The sequence below is a fragment of the Camelus bactrianus genome, chromosome 12, assembly GCF_048773025.1.
Source record: "Camelus bactrianus isolate YW-2024 breed Bactrian camel chromosome 12, ASM4877302v1, whole genome shotgun sequence".
Classification (NCBI taxonomy): domain Eukaryota; kingdom Metazoa; phylum Chordata; class Mammalia; order Artiodactyla; family Camelidae; genus Camelus; species Camelus bactrianus.
In genome coordinates this window covers 32,828,575-32,847,780 of record NC_133550.1, presented here as the reverse complement: position 1 = coordinate 32,847,780, position 19,206 = coordinate 32,828,575, and the positions used below count along the sequence as shown (strand labels likewise).

General features: G+C 40.0%; 1 protein-coding gene across 1 annotated transcript in view; it reads right to left on the bottom strand.

The window, feature by feature from the left end:
* LOC123612963 (putative tetratricopeptide repeat protein 41) overlaps positions 1-19,206 on the bottom strand; it is a 67,504-nt gene that overhangs the window by 47,604 nt on the left and 694 nt on the right. Inside the window, 3 exon segments of the mRNA XM_074375166.1 lie at positions 5,594-5,820; positions 8,739-8,913; positions 12,378-13,382. Coding sequence (XP_074231267.1) covers positions 5,594-5,820; positions 8,739-8,913; positions 12,378-13,164 — 1,189 coding nt within the window. The 5' untranslated portion in view covers positions 13,165-13,382.

The window sequence follows — 19,206 nt, the reverse complement described above, 5'->3', positions numbered from 1 at the left end:
ATCCAGTCATCTGTTGATGGACATTTAGGTCGTTTCCATGTCTTGGCTATTGTAAATAGTGCTGCTGTGAACATTGAGGTGCATGTATCTTTTTGAATTAAGGTTCCCTCTGGATACATGTCCAGGAGTGGGATTGTTGGATCATATATTGTTTCTTTTTGGTCTTTTGAGGACTCCATACTGTTTTCCATAATGGCTGCACCAAACTACATTCCCACCAACAGTGCAGGAGGGTTCCCTTTTTCTCACATCCTCTCCAGCATTTATTGTTTGTGGACCTTTGAATGATGGCCATTCTGACTGGTGTGAGGTGATACCTCATTGTAGTTTTGATTCGCATTTCTCTGATAATTAGCGATACTGAGCATTTTTTCATGTGCCTATTGGCCATTTGTATGTCTTTATTGGAGAATTTCTTGTTTAGGTCTTCTGCCCATTTTTGGATTGGGTTGTTTGTTTTTTTCTTATTAAGTTGTACGAGCTGTTTGTATATTCTGGAAATTAAGCCCTTGTCAATCTCATCTTTTGCAAATATTTTCTCCCATTCTGTAGGTTGTCTTTTGTTTTGCTTATGGATTCCTCTGCTGTGCAAAAGCTTGTAAGTTTAATTAGGTCCCATTTGTTTATTTTTGCTTTTGTTTCCATTGCTTGGGTAGACTGCCCTAGGAGAACACTGCTGAGATTTATGTTGGATAATGTTTTGCCTAGGTGAGAAAAATTAATCTTGATACTACATCCTTTGAGGCTTTTTCTTAAATCTTGAAAATATGGACAATGTTGAGATTCCAGGCCTCACTGACAGAATTTTAGAACAGAAGGGGTTCTTGGAGGTCATCCAGTCTCATCCAAACCCCTCATGTTACAGATGAGGACACTGAGGCCTGGACAGGTGAAGGGCCTTGAACACACAGATCATCAGGAGCCTTGGAATCATTTACTTTTCCTAACCGTTTTTCTTCAAATAACAAGCAATCATGTAAAGACTACTCCATTTGAATTTTCAAGCTGTGTAGTTCATTAGCAGTCATGTATGGATGGCATGGATTGACCATCTCTTTCACAAGGCTGGTGTAGAAGTTAAATGGCCAAATGGAGGCAAATGAACCTCAAAAAGTACACACAGCCTGACAATCATAATATCACCAATAATAATCAGCAAAAAAAGGGGGGGTGAGTATAGCTCAGTGGTAGAGCACATGAGGTCCTGGTAGCATACATGAGGTCCTGGGTTCAATCCCCAGTACCTACATTTAAAAAAAAAATCAATATTTAAGAAAAAACTTTAAAATATAATCAGCAAATATATAATCTAAGGAAAAAAAATACTCAAGGATGATGCTTGTGGATTTATATCCTTGTATATGAAGGAAAGCATCTGGTTAGTGTTTATAAAATCATTCTTTGGGTAATTAGAATTATTTTCCCTTAAAATGATGTTGAAGGTAAAGTCAGCGTTACTAATATTGGGAAATGACCCTAAATATTTCTCTTTATTCTGATAGGACCAAATTATCCCTACTAGATGACAACAGCCTTTCACCTAATTTACATCTCAAGTGTTTACTCAGTGGGGCTAAGTAGACTTATGGGGAGAGAAAAACACTAACTGATACAATTCCATGATATTTTGTAACAAAATGGCTTAGTGGTTGACTAACTTTTTCACTTTGGGGTGGTATTGTCTCTCATGATTCAACACAGATTTACTGAGAACCTTCAATGTGTCAGGCTGTGTCAGGAGTAAGCGTGACAAGAGCCAAATAAAATAGACAGGGTCCCTGCACTCACAGGACCATAGAGGGAGACAATAAAATGTATAATGACAGGACCATGCGTGAGTCACCTGAGGGCCCAGGAAGGCAAGCGCAGTACTGGCAGGGAGACACCCACGTAAACTAGAACACACTGGGACTGGGGCTATCCTTGTCACCTGGCCAGAGTTGGGGGTGAGGGAGAGAGGCAGCCATCAGCCCCCCTTCTGGAGAGGGTGACCTTTAAACAGGGCCTTAATGGATGAGAAGGAATTCTCTGACCTGAGAAAAGGGAGGGGCATTCCAGAAGGGAACTGAGTGAACAGACATGGAGGGAAGATGTGACTGGCTTTTCCAAGGAGGCCATCTCCTTGGAGTAAAGGGCAAGAGATGAGGTTGGAGAAGTAAGCTGGGCCCTGGGTGCGAGGCTAGGCAAGTATAGCTGAGGATTCCTGCCAGTATTCCCACCTGTCCCACATCACTGACTTGAGTGCAGATTTTCTTGATAACCGATGCTGGGAGAGGACCCCGATGGAAATCATCCAAAAGGGAGAAGTGTCCCTCTTTGGGCTCAAAGGGGCAAGAGAGTGCAGTAATGAGGACTCAGGCTTTGAACTCAACAAAGAACAGAGTCTGATCTCCCCGCTCTGCCCACATGCTGCTGTGTGACCCAGCCATCCTGAGCCTCAGTCTTCTTATCTGGGACGATAATGCTATTGAGGACTTGCTGAGAGCATTAAATGAGATGTCAATATTTTATGGTATGGGACACTTGACAGTACAGTAAACTTCACTGACTAGCATTTTTCCTCTTAAAAATTAAGAGCCTGGCTATGGACTATATATATAGCATGGCTTGCAATGTTATGCCTGCGTGATAATTTAGAATGGGAAATTTACACTTTGCTCTCCAAAAGCTTAGTTGGAATTTTTTTTCTTGATCTGGTTTGTGTAATGCAGAATAATGATGTTAGTTTTATAGCCTCATAGATCCTCACATTTATGTATTTTTATTTTCATATGGTTCAGTAATACTACTTTCAATTATTAAATAGGCTGTTTTATCAAACACAGTTGAGTTGGCTCTAATTATTGAATTGTCCGTGCACTGCCTGTAGAAAGCTTTTTTAATCTATTGTGTGAAAGCAGAACGGGTAACTATTACACAGAAATCTAATAGTGCTATTATTTCAAGAAAGACCTCTTGGGAAAAAAATGAGATGCTGATGAAGCCCTTAGCACAGCACTTGGCACTCAGAAAACTTTTAATAAATGGAACTCCTTGTGAGGCAGGGCTACCACCAGGGTCGGGGTAGCAGAGCGAGGAAACATGGAAGTCGGAACAGGGAAGTCAGAAAGGCAGGGGTGCTACCCGCCTGTGAAGCCTGTCGCTGGAGGGCATCAGCAGGGCAGGCGAGGGCGTGGGAATGGCGAGAGCTGGTCACGGGCAGGCGGTCAGCTCTCCTCTGCTAGATCCATTTATTCTGGTGCGCAGAGGAGAGGAGCAGAAGTGTTAGCTTTACACGGAGGCGTTTTGGTGTCTCCACTGGGGAGGACCCCGGGCTCACGGCCCACGCAGGAGATGCAGCTGCGGACAGTTGAGACGGGCACAGGAAAATGCTCTCTGCTAAGAAGCTGACTCTGCTTTTGACCTCTCAAACCCAGCTGTGCTCTCAGCAGCAGCTCCTCCTCCTCTGCCCACATCCACCTCCCCCAAGTGAAACCCAGCTTCCCTGCCGACCTGGGGCCAGCCAGCCATGCTCTCCTCAGCTTCCTCCTGGGCTGCAGTATAGCTACAGCTGCAAACTCCCTTGCGTTGCCGTCCTTGCCGCCCTAGTCTAACTAATGAATAGGAGTTTCTTGTTTCCCTCTGTAGACCCCTATTCCTGCCTCTTTCTCCAGCTCAGTGAGGGATAAGAACAGCAACAATAATAATAATGGCAACTGTGTGCCAGGTACTCTTTTAAGTTTTTTACATGTATTATCTGTTAACCTTCATACGGTGTCATGGAGGTACTGTTAATCCTGTCCCCACTTTAAAGATGAGAAACTGAGGCACAGATTGCTCAAGTAAACTGTCAGAGATCACACAGCTAATAAGTAGTGGAGCCAGAACTGAAAATGCAGACAGGCCAAGTCCAGAACCACAGCCCGTCCCCTCCTCCTCCTGCTATTAACAAGGAGAGGGATCACCTAGCTGTCAAGTTCTCACAAGCCGTTCCTGAATTTATTCTGTTTCGTCAGCTTAAATATGTTTGGAAGAAAGCAGCTGTTTTTATTAGGAGCTTTCAGCACCTAAAAAAGACTCATTAAAATAATAATTCACTTTGGGAATAAAATCATAATTGGGCATGTGCAACTGAATTTGTATCATTAGCCTGGCCAGACTGAACACCACTGGGACATGCCTGAGTGGGATTAGTCACTTTCTTTTAGAACCTGTCACACCTGCTGCTACTGATTTTTTTAAAGGATTTTTTTTTATTGAAGTATAGTTGATTTACAATGCTGTGTTAGTTTCTGGTATACAGCATAGTGATTCAGTTATACGAATATATTTTCTTTTTTATTATGTGTTATAAGATATTAAATGTAGTTCCCTGTGCTCTACAGAAGGACCTTGTTGTTTGCTGCTATTGATTTTGATATTACCCACTTTATATATGCTTTGGGAAATGCAACCATTGAGAACTCAGCCCACATGTTCACTTTATTTACTCACAGGCAACCCCCCTCCCCAACACACACAGAAGGAAGCTCAAATATCTGTCCGTTCATAAAGAGATGATATACATCAAAACTCACCCGGGCCCCACACATTCACTCAATACCCAGAGGCACACATGGGTTCAAGCCACAGGTGAGAAGGGATGAATTCCCAAAAGCAGGCAGTCAGACACATACAAACATTTAAAAACACAGAAGCCACCTAATAATAATAATAATAATATCTAATATTTATTGGTGCTTAACATATGCCAAGCACTTAAGTGACTTTTTTATACTTTATTTCTCAACTACCTATAAAACGTGCTTTTTTTTCTTATTATCCACATTTTACAAATGGGAAAACTGAGCCACAGAGAGTTAAAATAACTTGCCCAAGGTCATACAGCTAAGAAATGGTAGGGCTCCCCAACTGCTCCTAGGAAAGAAGTAGATCCCACAGGATTGTTCTCTCCCCATACATACCTTGTACCTTAAACACCTCATGTCCAAAGCAGAACTCTTGATTCCCCTCAAAGCCTGCTGCCCCACCCCACCAATGTTGTCCCACTTCAGTGTACAGCCCTCACCGTCCATCTAGTTTCCTTAAGCCAAAGACCAGAAGGCATCCTCAGTCCCTCCCTTTCCTTCACTGGCTCATTCAATTCCTCAGCAAATTCTCAATCCATCCAGAGCCCTCCCCTTCTGCTGCTACTGCCCTCCTCCAAGCCACCACCTCTTGCTTGGACCATTGCGATAGCCTCTAACAAGTGTCACCGCCTCCGTGCTTACTTCTCCACCTCTATTTTCCACACATTAGACCGATTTTGATCTTTGAAAAATATCAATCAAATCACATCAGTCCCTGCTTAAAATCCTCCACTGGACTCCCTCTGCACTCAGTAGGATCCAAGGAAGGAAGGAAGGAAGGAAGGAAGGAAGGAAGGAAGGAAGGAAGGAAGGAAGGAAGGAAGGAGACTGAATTCTGTGAAGGGAAGAGGTGAGTAGATAGGTAGGTGAGACAACACAGGGTTTAGACTGGAACAAGAGAAAAATGACCCAAAATGAGCAAAAGACAGAATGATTACTTTCTAACAAAATTTTCCTGAATGAAGGTAACAGTTTGATTCTATTACCATAGTTTCTGGACTGTAATTCTGTGGTGAAGTAATGTATCATGGACATAATGTCACTGCTCTCACAGGTGCTGCCCACAAAATGAGGGATCATCATGTTCAGATGTTTCTTTCTGAAATAGCTCACCCAGCTGGCAATCAGAGTGGACTTCCCACAACCACGTTCCCCAGATAAGAGCAGAATAGACTTGTAAGTTGGAAGAGGATTTATTCTGAAAAATAAAGGAGGGGAATGTAGTCAAGAGTAATTACAAAGGAAGGGAGGGAGGGAAATTTTTCCTGCAGACATTTGTCTCTAAGAGAGGTGAAATTCTAGTCTCTTAACTGTGACCCCAGTTGGCTCCAAACCATTTGCCCTCTGGGCTTAGGCTTTGTCCTGTGTAAAATTAGGAGAGTGGAAAGATGGTAACCTTGGAAGGCTCTTCCAGCTGCCACAGACTCTAGGGTCCAACATGAACCTGGGGTTACATCAAGAGCCCAACCTGCCCAAAGGCCCAGAAGGGAGACTCTACCTCAGACTCACCAGGAGAGAAGAAAAAACTGAGACACTCATGTGCCAAGGATGCCCAGCAATCCTAATGGCCGTGACGTTAGAGAATCAACAAAATGACCGTAACTGTCAGTGGCTCAGAAGTAGCCTGCTGCTCTACGGGGGTGTCATGGCTTATAGTAATGCAGAAATATGATTTCTGTGAACTGGTGTAAGCACAGTATACCCTTTCCCATTGCTTACTTTAGTGAAAAGCTTCTGGAAATGCAGAGGATTCCCAGGTCCATAAGTGTCACTGCATTTAGAGTCTAGCCCTATTCCTCACACATACATAATTTAATAAACATGTGTCTACTGATTTTACATTGATGGAAGTCCCAGGTAGTTACCAGGCTTATCCTAATCACTCCTGGATAGTTAGTGACTGGCATAGTACCTGATCGTGAATTGCTGATTGACTGAATGAAATAAATAAACCTGACATTCAGGTTCAGCAAAGCAAGAGGATCAGCCTGAAAATCCATTAAAATAGAAAACCTAAAGCAGGATCATTAAATAGTAGTTATTCCATAAGAATTCCGTCTCCATTGATATGAGTTAGGAATCAATGCCCTATTGCTTTAGTCATTTCACCATCAAATTAGAACGGATTTGATTTTATGTCCCATTTCCACCTTTGCCCTCTTTCAGTCTATCCTCAGCCAAGCCGCCAGAGTGAGCTTGTCAAATACGTCATATAGGTCATTGCTCTGCTTAAAAGCAGTAAAAGCCCAAGTCCTTACAATGATGCAAGAGACCAACGAAGACCCACACACACACCCTCCTTTAATCCATTACATCTCCAACCTCACCACTGCCACCCTCCCAACAGCTCTGACTTCCTTCCAGCTGCCTGCCATTCCTCCAGCCTCGCGACCTCTGTATTTGCGGTTCCTTCTGTCTAGAATGCTCTCCCAACTCATATTTGCATAGCTTGCTCCCTCATCTACTCCCAGCAGTTATCCAAATGCCATGTTCTCTCCTACCCGATAGCCTATTCCCTTTCAAGCTTTCACTGTGCTCCACAGCACTTAAAGGCATCTAACCTACTACATATTTTCCATATCATGTTGGTTGCCTGTCTCATTAGTGTAAGCTCCACAGAGGCAGGATCCTTGTCTCTTTTGTCTCAGCTGTATCCCCTGTGTCTAGAACACTTCTTAGCACTTAGCAGGTAAAATCAATGAAGGAAAAATACCAATATAACACACCTACATAATTAAGCTAGGGTCTTAATGACTTCTTTTCAAGAACAAATAGAAAATGAAAACATTGCCAAGCAATCTGTGGCTCCCTTCAAAAGAGAAAGAGAAAAAAAGAATGCTATTGGTCTAGGTGGTTGGTTATTAAGACAATGCTTTGAAACTTCAAAAGAATACCTTTTTCTGTTACTTGCACACACCATTCAGGAACTTATAGTGCAAAGCCCTGTTTCCACACAGCTAAGCTCAAAGGACTTAATTGCTGTGTTTTCACTGGACACAATTGGCATTGTTTAATTGCAATAAAATTCCAGACCATTTTCAAGAACCCAGAAAGAAACTCCAGACCTATTAGGGAACATTTTCCTGGTTCCCCTCTTCTCTCATCCCCCCACAGCCCCTAACTTATGTTTGTATCTCTATGGGTTTGCCTATTCAAACCTAAGATAGCCTATATATTTCACACTCTTCTAGTTTTAAAAACATTGACTGAGCACCATGTTGTTTTAACCCAATAAATTATGTTCTTCTTAGCATGGGTTCCCAGAACCACAAGAATACTGGTAGATCTGTACCTGGTGGTGGATGCTGACACTGGGGCAGAGATGGTGGAGGACAGCCCTGAGCCATCCCAGCCACTGTGGGTTTATTTCCAATCCCCAACTCTACCAGAATAAATGAGATCTGTGGTAAGAACTGGAGGATGAAGATGGAAAAAATACAATGATCCCAAGAACCTCCTATTTCTAAGGTTGATATTGGGAAGGACCACAGATAAACCTAGTTCTTTCTTCACAGCCCTGCCTCTTCATGCCTGTGGGTGGTGAACACAGTACATCACCCCCCAGAGAGGGGAAAGATATGGGGGTCTGAATGAGAAGAACTGGACAAAACAGTGAAGGAGTGCAAACTTTGGGTAAGGTAACTCGATTCCTTACACACAAACACAAATAATGATATGGCCCATGGTAAGCATTTAATAAGTGTTAGCTGAATATCTTAATGTAATTAATAATGAGCTGATGATGTATGTGGAAATTCTTTGTAAAATATACAGTTCCGTACAGATGCATTATTCTTATTTCCTAATCCAATTTCTTCTCAAAATCATTCCATCATTGTCAAGAATTACTTAGACCAACTTTGATCTTGGGGAGAAAAAAAGAAGGCAAGCCCTCTGCCCTCCAGGGCTTACAATCTTCTTGAGGATACTGGAAAAAATAGTGAAATAGTCAGGAAAACTTGGCAGTTTCAAAGTGATATCTGATAAGGAAATTTTAACTCAGGGGTGGCTTTTAGGGAGCCTCTCTTGCAGGAAGGGGTGCACAGGAAGGGAAGACATTCCAAATTTGGGGGATCATATTCACTGAAGGCAGGTTGTTTTGCTTGGTATTTCTTGACATCTGACATGAGAACACAGTCTAACCTGGAACCTGCTGCAGTGTTGTTAACATCAAATTTCACATCCTTTAAGGCAAATCTTTCCAAGATTGCAAAGGTTCTATTTGACTCCTTGGAAATAACAAACACTTCCTCGTACTTTTCAGTGAACTCTTCATGATAAAAACGTTCAAAGTTGTGCTTGTAGTCTTTACAGACAAAGAGAGATGTTTCACTGTCTTAGATTTGCAGTTTCCATTACACTCGGTTATTGTAAATGCCCAAGAAAGTACCTCCCCTTCTGTATCTGTATCACCTTCTTTCCATGTTAGTGCCATATTTCATGGCCCATTCTAAAATCTAATGAAAGGAAACTAGGCAAGCAATTTAATCTTCTTAATGCTATTCATACATGAAATCCTACTTAGGATTCCAAGTTATTTCATGACCTCAGAATGATGAGGGTAAAAAAAAAATTGCATTTGCTACATTTGTCCTTTCATCTTTTTAGATTTTTAGGTAAGTATGAAGTTCCCTAATTGAATCTCGTGGCATATGTGTGTGTTTCTAAGCATTGCAATGGTTTGGAGAGCGGGGTGTGTTTCCAGGATAAGATGCCATAATACAATGACAACCATGGGTACAGTTGCAACTCTGCCATTTTGTCCCTTAAACACTCAGGTAAAATAAGTGGCAAGGCCAGACAACTGGATCTCTGAGATTCCTTCCAGTTTCAATTTACTGTGGTACTAAACTCATTGCCTAATTAAAGTCAGGGTGTTCTGGACGGCCAAAATATCCTCCTGTCTCTGGTGACACCTATATCTCCCCGTTTTGGGGGGTTTGTTGTTTTTTCTAATGGGGTAGGGAAGGAAAATGAACATCAGATAGTTTAACCTGGTAAGATCACAGGGTAAGGCTGCCCTGTGATTCAGGTTAGGGCCAGAATAGAGCTGGACCAACAGATCAGGCTAGGTCAGCCTCAAATTTCAAGATCTTAGACAGACTTAGAGATGATCCCACCTGAACCTCTCCCACTAGTCTTAGGTATCTCCAAGGACCTCAGAAGTGCTTCTAAAAGTCAGGAGTATGAACTGACAGCTCTACATTGCCTTATGATAACCATTAGCTACCCAAATGGCTGATTGCTACCCCAGCTGTGAGATTTTGGAACTACCTAGGTGATAAAGGTTATTGAAGATCCAAAAGAAAAATAATTTAGCCCTTCTTTCTGAAGTTTTTTTAAAATAATAATCCATACTGTCTCTAATGCAGACATGTAGTCCATATATTATATATCCAAAACTAAAGTCTAACACAAGCTAATCTTTCAATAATAACCAAAATCAAAGACTAAAGAGAATATTTTGGAGAAATGATCTGTCTCTAACCCAAATACACAGAAAGGCTTGATCCTTGAACATGTTAGTAAATTTTAATCAATGGATGCAGTTCAGATTGAGATCAGTCAAAGAATACCACTATTAACCATATTTCAGGCTTTAGCCAAATATATACTATATTTTCTCAGGACTCATTTTTTGTTATTTATTCTCATTAGCTTACTATGTGTCAGGCACTGTTTTTACGTGCTTTACATGCATTATTACTCTCAAAGTGATTATTGTTAACCCATTATATAGAAGAAGAAAGCTAGGCTTACCAATATGTCATTTTCTCAAGGTCACATAGTTAGGAACTGAAAAATCTGGGCTCTGAGAACATATCTGTCCTTAGATATTCTAAAACTCCAAGCCTGTAGCAAATATTCAAGATATTCTGGGACTGCTCAATATCCATTCATCCTACCTTAATTTCAGTAACAATCCCAGATTATTTTTGGGGATCCCACCTCGTCCCAACTCTCAGTTCATGTTACTGTGGTGGATATGACTTCCTCTAGGCTCCAGAGGTGTGATACAACGCAGGATTAGCCAATCAGAGCATCACACTCTCTTGGCTCCAGTGATTGAGTCATATACAAGTTTATGGTCCAAGTCTGGCTAATCAGAGACAGAAAGACTCAGTGCCAGGGCTTCGAGCCATGTCTGCAGAACTTGAACCTGGAGCTGCTATAGCCATTTTCCTTCCATAATGGAGGAACCAAGGAGTTGAGGTAACATCAGGACAGCAGAACCACGCAGAAAAACAATGAGAAACCAGGGCCTGGTAACATCATTTGAACCACAATATAAAGTCTGACCTGAAAGTTATATTAACTTATATATCCCCTTTTTGTTGAAGCCAGTTTGAGTCATTTGCAACTCAAAGAGTAATGATTGATACAATATTCTTTTCTAGGACTCCAAAATGATTTGGCTTGTAGGCAGAGTTTTGTTTGACCAGCACAGGTGGGATTTCATGCCCCACCAGAAACAATGAATGTGAATGATTTTTGGTGGGTCAACTCCCTCCCGTTCAGTTGACCACAGATCCATCTGCTCCCTATCATATTACAAGGACTATGCCTGCCTAGTCCCTGAAAGCATTTGAGAATGCACCACCTGCATTTTGCATTCCCACATTAATTGGACCCTTAAAATAGTAATTCATAGTCTTTTTGGGGTCACTGAACCTTTTGAGTCTGATCAAAGACAGAGGCCAGCTTCCCATCTCCCAAAACACACATATGCATGTAAACATCCTATTTTTCATATAATTTGAAGGGCGCCATAGATCCCTCCCAAAGTCTGTCCAGGTAAAGAATCTCTGCCCTATTCTGATATTTTCTTCCCTTTTTAATCCATACATATTCACGAGACACTATTTTCAAAATAAACGTAATCATTTCATTTAGAGGCAAGATGATGTCAGGTGATACTTCTCAAACTTCCATGCATGCAACTCATCTGGTCTTTATTAAAATGCAAATTCTAATTCACTAGACCTGGACTGCATTTCCAGCAAGTTCCTAGGTGATGCCAAGCCTACTGGTCCATAGATTACTCTTTCAGTAGTAAGGATGAAGGCAAAAGAGCATGGATTTTGGAGTCAAAAGGACCTGGGTTCAGTCCTGGAACGATCTCTCACTGATGATGTGACATTAGATTAAGTCACTTAATTGCTATACAGCAGCTTTCATTTGTTTATCTGTGAAATAGGAATTACAGCACTTACCTTGCAGGGCTAAACCTTGAAGATTACATGTGACAAGACACAAAAAGGACTTGACGATTAAGAAAAGTTCTCTTCCCTTTAGATCAGAGTTTCTCAACCTTGGCATTATTGACATTTGGGGTTGGAAAACTCCTTATTATGGGGGGGCAGTCTGTGCAATGTAGGATGTTTAGCCATATCCCTCACCTCCACCTGTTAGATGCCAGAAGCATACCCCCAACTGTGGCACCAAAAATATCTTCAAACGTGGCCAAAAGTCCCTTGGGGCCAAAAATCAGCCCTGGTTGAGAACCTCTGCTCTGGATCTACATGTTAGCTGCCAGATATTTTATCTTCTCAGAGCTCCTTGACTTCCTAAATCATATTCCATAGCTCACTATTTGCTCTTATTCTCAGTTTCAAAAACCTTCAAATGAAGAAGTGCATGTTACAAGCATATGGTAACCATTTTAAATGCTTCAGGAATATTTTCAGTCATTTAAAATTTTCTTTCACAAGAAGACATACAGAACACTTGAGCCTATGACAACAGACAGCTATCTCCATATGTACTCACCTATATTTTCCATCATTAAAGTGGCTGGTGAAAGTGTTTCTATCACAACCGACCAGTCCTGGAGAGCCAGCTCACCCAACTCATGGAGATCTCTATAAAATCTGACAGGGAGCCCTTTGCTAATAATCTTGGCCTTAAGCTTCCCCATCTTTAATTTTAACTCGTCATTTGTCAGAAAACCTGAGGATATTATCTCCTCCTTTTCCTCATCCAAAGTCTTCAGCAGCATGATTTCTGTCTTAAAGTAAAAATACTGAAATTGAGGCTCATTCAGAAATGCTGCTTGGATGACCTCTAATTCCATCAGACTGCAGTTGGCATTCTCCAGGACCCAAGGATAACTGTTTTTTGCAGCAACATAGAGATTCTGTTCCACTATGGATAAAGTTGACAAGTCAGTTGCCTCGGAGAACAGGACTGGCGAGTAGTCAGGGACAAAGTCCCCATATGTCTGACCCAGCAAGTAGATAAAAAAGGGAAAGCAGCTGTTCATGTAGTCGAGACAGAGCTTCAGACGTTGCAAGTGGAGACAAAAATGCTGTCTAAACAGGCTGGAGGGTAAGGGTGCCTGGGCCTTCAACGCTGACCACCTCAGGTCCACAGCTTTGAAGTACGTGCCCCAGGAATTGCAGAGTTCATTCAGCTGAGGGAAGATGTAGTTTGCCAAAAAGTTTCTCTCTTCTTGAAAATCATTCAGAGTCGAGCAGAGGTAAGGCTGAACGGGTTTCTGGGGCTGTAAAAGGAATTGGGCATTCCTGTCTACATTCTCATTTGCCTTCTGGCTCATTTCACTTTGCTCAGAGATGACATCACCCTTAAAACAAAACAATTTTCATCCTGGTGCAGCCACTGACCTCTACTGCTTCTGGGACTTCCTCCTAATTATGTCTGCTATAAACAGACTGGAATCCTTGTCCAAAATTTCTTCCCTATAGATATTTGAAGGTGAGTGATGCCAACCAAGGGACAGATCAGAGTTGAAAAACAATCTAGTTTAAGTAAGGACTGAAAAAGAAAAAAACACATTCTTTTTAGGATTACAGGAAGTCCACATCTCCCCGGTTTCCCCAAAGCTTTTGCTGAAGAGCTGAGAACCACAGATGGTGAACAGGCACTGGACACAAGGCCCTCCCTCTTTTCCTCAGCCCCCCATTCCACCTTCCCAGTGTTCCTTCAGCCACCTGCTACTTCTGCCTCCCTGTGAATTTGGAAACTAGGCAAGGGGACTTGCTGAGAGTGTGAAAAGGAAGACTAATGCAGGAAAGGAGCCTAATAAATCTAGGAGCAGAATAAGCCAAGGCCCATGACTGTGACTGGAAGCAAAACTGAAAATAGGTACGAAGTTGAAGTCAGGACAAGAGGAACAAATCAAAATATAATAAGACCCAAGACCAGTAATGCACCTGCCATCTGAGAGGCAAGGAAGTTTGGATCTAAGAACTTGATGGAGTTCTGTGATTATTTTTATCTTAAGCTGTGCAAGCTCATACAACATTCCATTCACCTACACGTGCTGGGAATTCAGTTCCACTGAGCTAGTGGAAAAACACATGCCCTGCAACAATGAGGTAGATATGTTTGCATCTTGTTCAGAAGCAAAAAATCAAATGGAAACTACGTAGTTTTATGAACTTTATCTTAGATGCAACTCATTTCTGTATCAGATGTTGCTTTTTTGATTCTGTTTGTTGCTTTCATCTATGGAGAAACATACCACGTTGTCATGAATAGGGCAATTTTTCATCAAGAGCACCTGACAAGAATATAATCATGCAGTACCTTTTTAAAAAGTGTTAACCCTTTTGCATTTCACTGTCACAATAATCCTATGATAGATAGATAATATCACCACCCTACTTTATTGCTGAAGAAACAAAAGTTCAGACGGGATAAGCAACGCATCCAAAGTCACTTGGCTAGTAAGTGAAGAGCCAGGATCTGAACATAGGTCAGCCTGACTCTAGAACACGTACATTCTACTACCTCCATATCATAGAGATAAGACACTAGGTCTTGAAGATACCGCAAGTCAACAGGTAGGAAACACAAAGCAATACATGACATTACAATAAATAGGTGACAGTTTGAAAAAATTAATTCAAACCATAATCTCACACCACTGTACCAAAAATAAAATCCAGAAGATGACAGAATAGGTATCATGGGCACTTTATTAATGGACTTTTCACCTATCATGTAGAAGGTGAGAATTAGATTATCAGCCCTTGAAAATATCCACTTTCTCCTATTCCCAAGTGATCAGAGGTAATTTCTATCTTGGTCTCTTTCATGTCCCCAACACTTAGTATAAGGACTGGCTCAAAGTAGGTGATAGGTGAATATTTGCTTAATGAAAGAATTTAATATAATTTTTAAATGAAAATAAAACATAATTAAATATTTATCAAACTTGGAAAGGACTTCTAAAACTTATAAGCTGTAGAAGAAATCACAAAAGAGAAGATGGACAGATAATAATTACATTTTTAAAAGACTTAACGGCAAACAACAGACTGTAAAAAATATTTGCCACAAATAAATTTATCTTTATTCTAAGAAAAATACTGACATCCTAGTAGACACATAAGCAAAAGATACAAATAAATAAAAAGAAAAATAACAAGCACAGTAATACACATAAAAGCATATTTACCTTTTCTAGAATTCAAGGAAATTTAAAAGTAAGAAATAATATAGTTTTTTTTTAAGTATAGTTTTCTAAATATTGGCACAACTTATATCTCACATATAGCTATGGAATTTTAAATTGGTAATTTTGGAAAGCTATATCTGGAGAGTAAATGGCAATATACTTCAAAATATATTAAAGTGCTTTTAAATTTTGACTCAATGATTCTACTTTCTGGGAATCATTCCAAGGAACTATTCAAAAGAGTGAAAAACTAGAACCATTAAGATCTTCATTGCATTGTTTATGATAAAAAAAATAATAAAAGAAAGAAAGCAAACTAAATGGTCTCCATGAAAGACATAATTAAGAGGATAAAAGCATAGCCACTGATGGCAGGTGGTATACATATTAAAAAAACACTTATGGACTTCTGCTTTGAGCCATGATAAAATAACAGGGAACAGACCTACCTACCCTCTTCAAAAAACCAGAAAACTGGACAAAATATATGAATTACCTATTTTCAGATATTATACATCAGGCAGCACAGAAGTGTGATCCCTGAGAGAAGTAAACTAGAGGAGTTATATTATTATCAGAAAAAGGAGACTTTAGAACAAGTGTCACTAGGAATAGAAAGTGACATTACATAATGACAAAGTAGTCAATCCACCAAGAAGACATAATAGTTCTAAGTGTATATGTACCTAACAACAGAGCTGCAAAATACACAAAGCAACACTGGTAGAAATGAAAGGAGAAACAGATAAATCCTTAATATGGTTAGAGATTTCAACATTCCTCTCTTAGTGATTGATTAAGTAGACAGATAATCAGCAAAGAAATAGAAGATCTGAAACAACTGATTTTTGAACATTCTACCCAATAATAGCAGAAAACAGATTCTTCTCATCTGCACACATAATACCAAGATATACTGTGTTCTAGGCCAGGGGTCAACAAGCTACAACCTAAAGGCTAAGACCCAGCTATTGCCTGTTTTTATAAAGAACATTTCCTTGGAACACAGCCACTTCTATTCATATTAAATATTTCATATTACAACAACAGAGTTGAGTTGTGACAGAGATCATGTGGCCCACAAAGCCGGAAAGATTTTCTATCTGGCCCTTTAAGTAACAAGTTTGCTGACCTCAATTCTAGGCCTTAAACCAAAACTCAACAAATCAGAAAGAACTGAAATCATATAAAGTATGTTCTCTAACTACATACAGTTAAATTTGAAACTGATAGCAGAAAGATACCTGAAAAATTCACAAATTTTAGAAATTAAATATTACATTTCCAAATAACTCATGGGACGAAGAGGAAGGCAAAAAAAAATTGAAAGGTGACAGAAAGCAGATCATTAGTTGCCTGGTAGAGGGTGAGAAGGAAAAAACTGGGAAGGATCACAAGGGAACTCTTTAGGGCAAGAGGAAAGTTTTATATCATAATCATAGTGATAGTGAGGGGTAGTTATTCATCAAAACCTACCACCTGAACACTTAAAATGGGTGCATTTTATTATATGTAAAGTAGACCAAAATTAAGCTGATTTTTTTAAAGCTGAGAACTTCACAGCAAGAGGAAAAGGTTTATAAGAAAGACTTAACGAAAAAGGAAAAAAGTAAGTATAAATCATAATAACAACAGTGGTAATAAAACATGGCTAAATACGGGAAACAGCACATACAGAGGTGAAAGGTCCTGACTATAGACACTATGTGAGATAATAAATGTTTATTGTTTTAAACTACATGATTTTGGGGTAATCTGTTACGCAGCAATAGCTAGTGCACAGGGTATGGCACCAGACTCAAGTTCTCCATCTATTTTATACCCTTCAATAAGATTTTATAGTTTTCTTCATGTTGGAGCTATATCTTCCCTGACAAGTTTATTCCTAAGCATTTTATGGTTTTTGTCTTTAATATGAAAGAAATTTAAAATTTTCCCATTTCTATGTTTTTTGCAAGACTAGAGCAAGTCCATTGACGTTTATACATTTCTTATAGTCAAAAAAAATTTCCCCCTAACTAGAGTCTCTGGGATATGTAATAAATTCACCAGTAAGAAGGAATCTCAAAATAAAAGACCTCAACTTTTCTAAAATTAATGCCAATTACTTCCTTTTCTGTCTTAGTGTTAAACCCTCCTAAACAGCGTGGGGCAATACTGATAATAGCGGGCATCTCTGTCTGGTTCCTGCTTCCTACTGAAATGAGTTTTAGTGAGTTTTTGTTTAAATTAATAGTTTAATAGTTGCTAAACAATACAAATTTTATTATAGAAACCAGAAATAGACTCACAGACAGAGAAAACAAACTACAGTTACCAAAGGGGTAAAGGGAAGAGAGATAAATTAGGAATTTGGGATTAACAGATACACATTACAATATACAAATTAGATAAACAACAAGGACCTACTGTATAGCACAGGGAACTATATTCAATTTCTTATAATAACACATAATGGAAAAGAATCTGAAAAAAATGTATATGTATGTATAACTGAGTCGCTTTGCTGTACACCTAAAACTAACATTGTAAATCAACACTTCAATAAAAAATTAAAAATTTTAAAAGTTGCTATTAGTTTTTTGATTGAAGTAAAATTTACATATGACAAAATTCACTCTTTTTGAAGTATATAGTTTGGGTTTTACCCACCACAAAATCAAAATCAAGAGATTTCTGTCACCCCAAAAAGTTCCCTCTCATTCTTACAGTCTTTCTTTTATATCCCTGCTTCAGTTTAGAGACACATGCACTTAAGATGCAACTGCACTATTACTACTGGTTCAAGCTCTGCACAGAGACCGTATCAATATTGCTCACCCCTGTATTGCCGGCACCTTGCGTAATACCTGGCACATACCAGGTCCTGAACACATGCTGAATGAATGAATGAATGAATGAACCAATCAACCAACCAACAAATTCACCTTGGTGCTCAGCCCCTTTCCTCAGTGCTCTCTGATGCCAACTGCTTTCCTGCCTTGATCTCCCTAACTCCTCACTGCTGGACTATACCTGTCTACCAGATAAGCTCTCTATCCTTCCTAACAGCATCCCTTTGCCTGTTTGATTTTTTTCTCTAAGTTCAACTACAAAGGCAGGTCTCATGGGGCTACCTCTGCTCAAGAAAAAGCTTAACAACAACAAAAACAAAAACAGCAAAGGGAGCTGTTTCCAGTAGTGTTCCTGGACATAGAGTATCAAAAGGGAAAAACTAAAATTAGGAAGCAAGGGGGTCGATCCAAAGGTCGGGAGGTTAATAACAGTCTGGAGTGTAAGTTCTGGAGGAGCTTAACCAAGACAGGAACTGTGTATCAATAACGGGTCAAAAGTCAGAAGAGGTGGAGACTACAGGGGAGAAAGAGTGAGGCTAGGAACTGAGTAAGCTGCCCACTCCTTTTACAGGGTGCACAGCCAGGGATCCTGTCTTAAAAGGGCAGAGTTGAGCCCGAGAACAGCCAGCCATCTTTTTCTACCAGTCTATTGTCTTGTGTTCTGCCTGCCTCATACATTCCCACCATCATCTGCAGAAACATCTAGCTACAAGCAATGGATCTATTTTGGAGGGCTTGTCTGATTCTCAGTTCCCTCCAGGTGCAGCACAAACTACCCACCACTGACCAGTTAAGATGGAATCTGCAGTTTCAGAACTGGTTGCTTACTTGTTCGGAACTAGAGAAAAAGGTGAAGAAATTTTGTGAAATGCAGAAAAGTGAAGGAACTCATCTTTTTCTAAAAACAAAAAATAAGAATTAAAACATACAAAAATGCAATTACTTGACATTCCTTAATGAATTTCACACCGTAGAAAACTCAAAAAAAATAAAGATGCAAGAACAGAAGCATAACAAAAGCTTTGTAAGCTACCCTTTGGTTACTAATAAATACAGGTAATTTGGACAGATGTAAATAAGGCATCACCACAATGAGTAAACGCCAACCACAGAATTAATACTGGCAAACCTAAATAGGGAAGCTATAAATATATGTGATAGACTGTCACTGAAAAGCTTGTCTTCAGGAATTCCGATGATTATCTGAAAACGAATTCGAAGTTCATTTAACCTGTAGGAAGCAGTAAGGAAGGCAGTGTCTCTGTTGGAAATGAGGTGAGGGTTGGGGTTGGGGGCGGCGGGTGGGGGTGGTGAGGATGAGGTAAACACTAGGTTAAAGAGA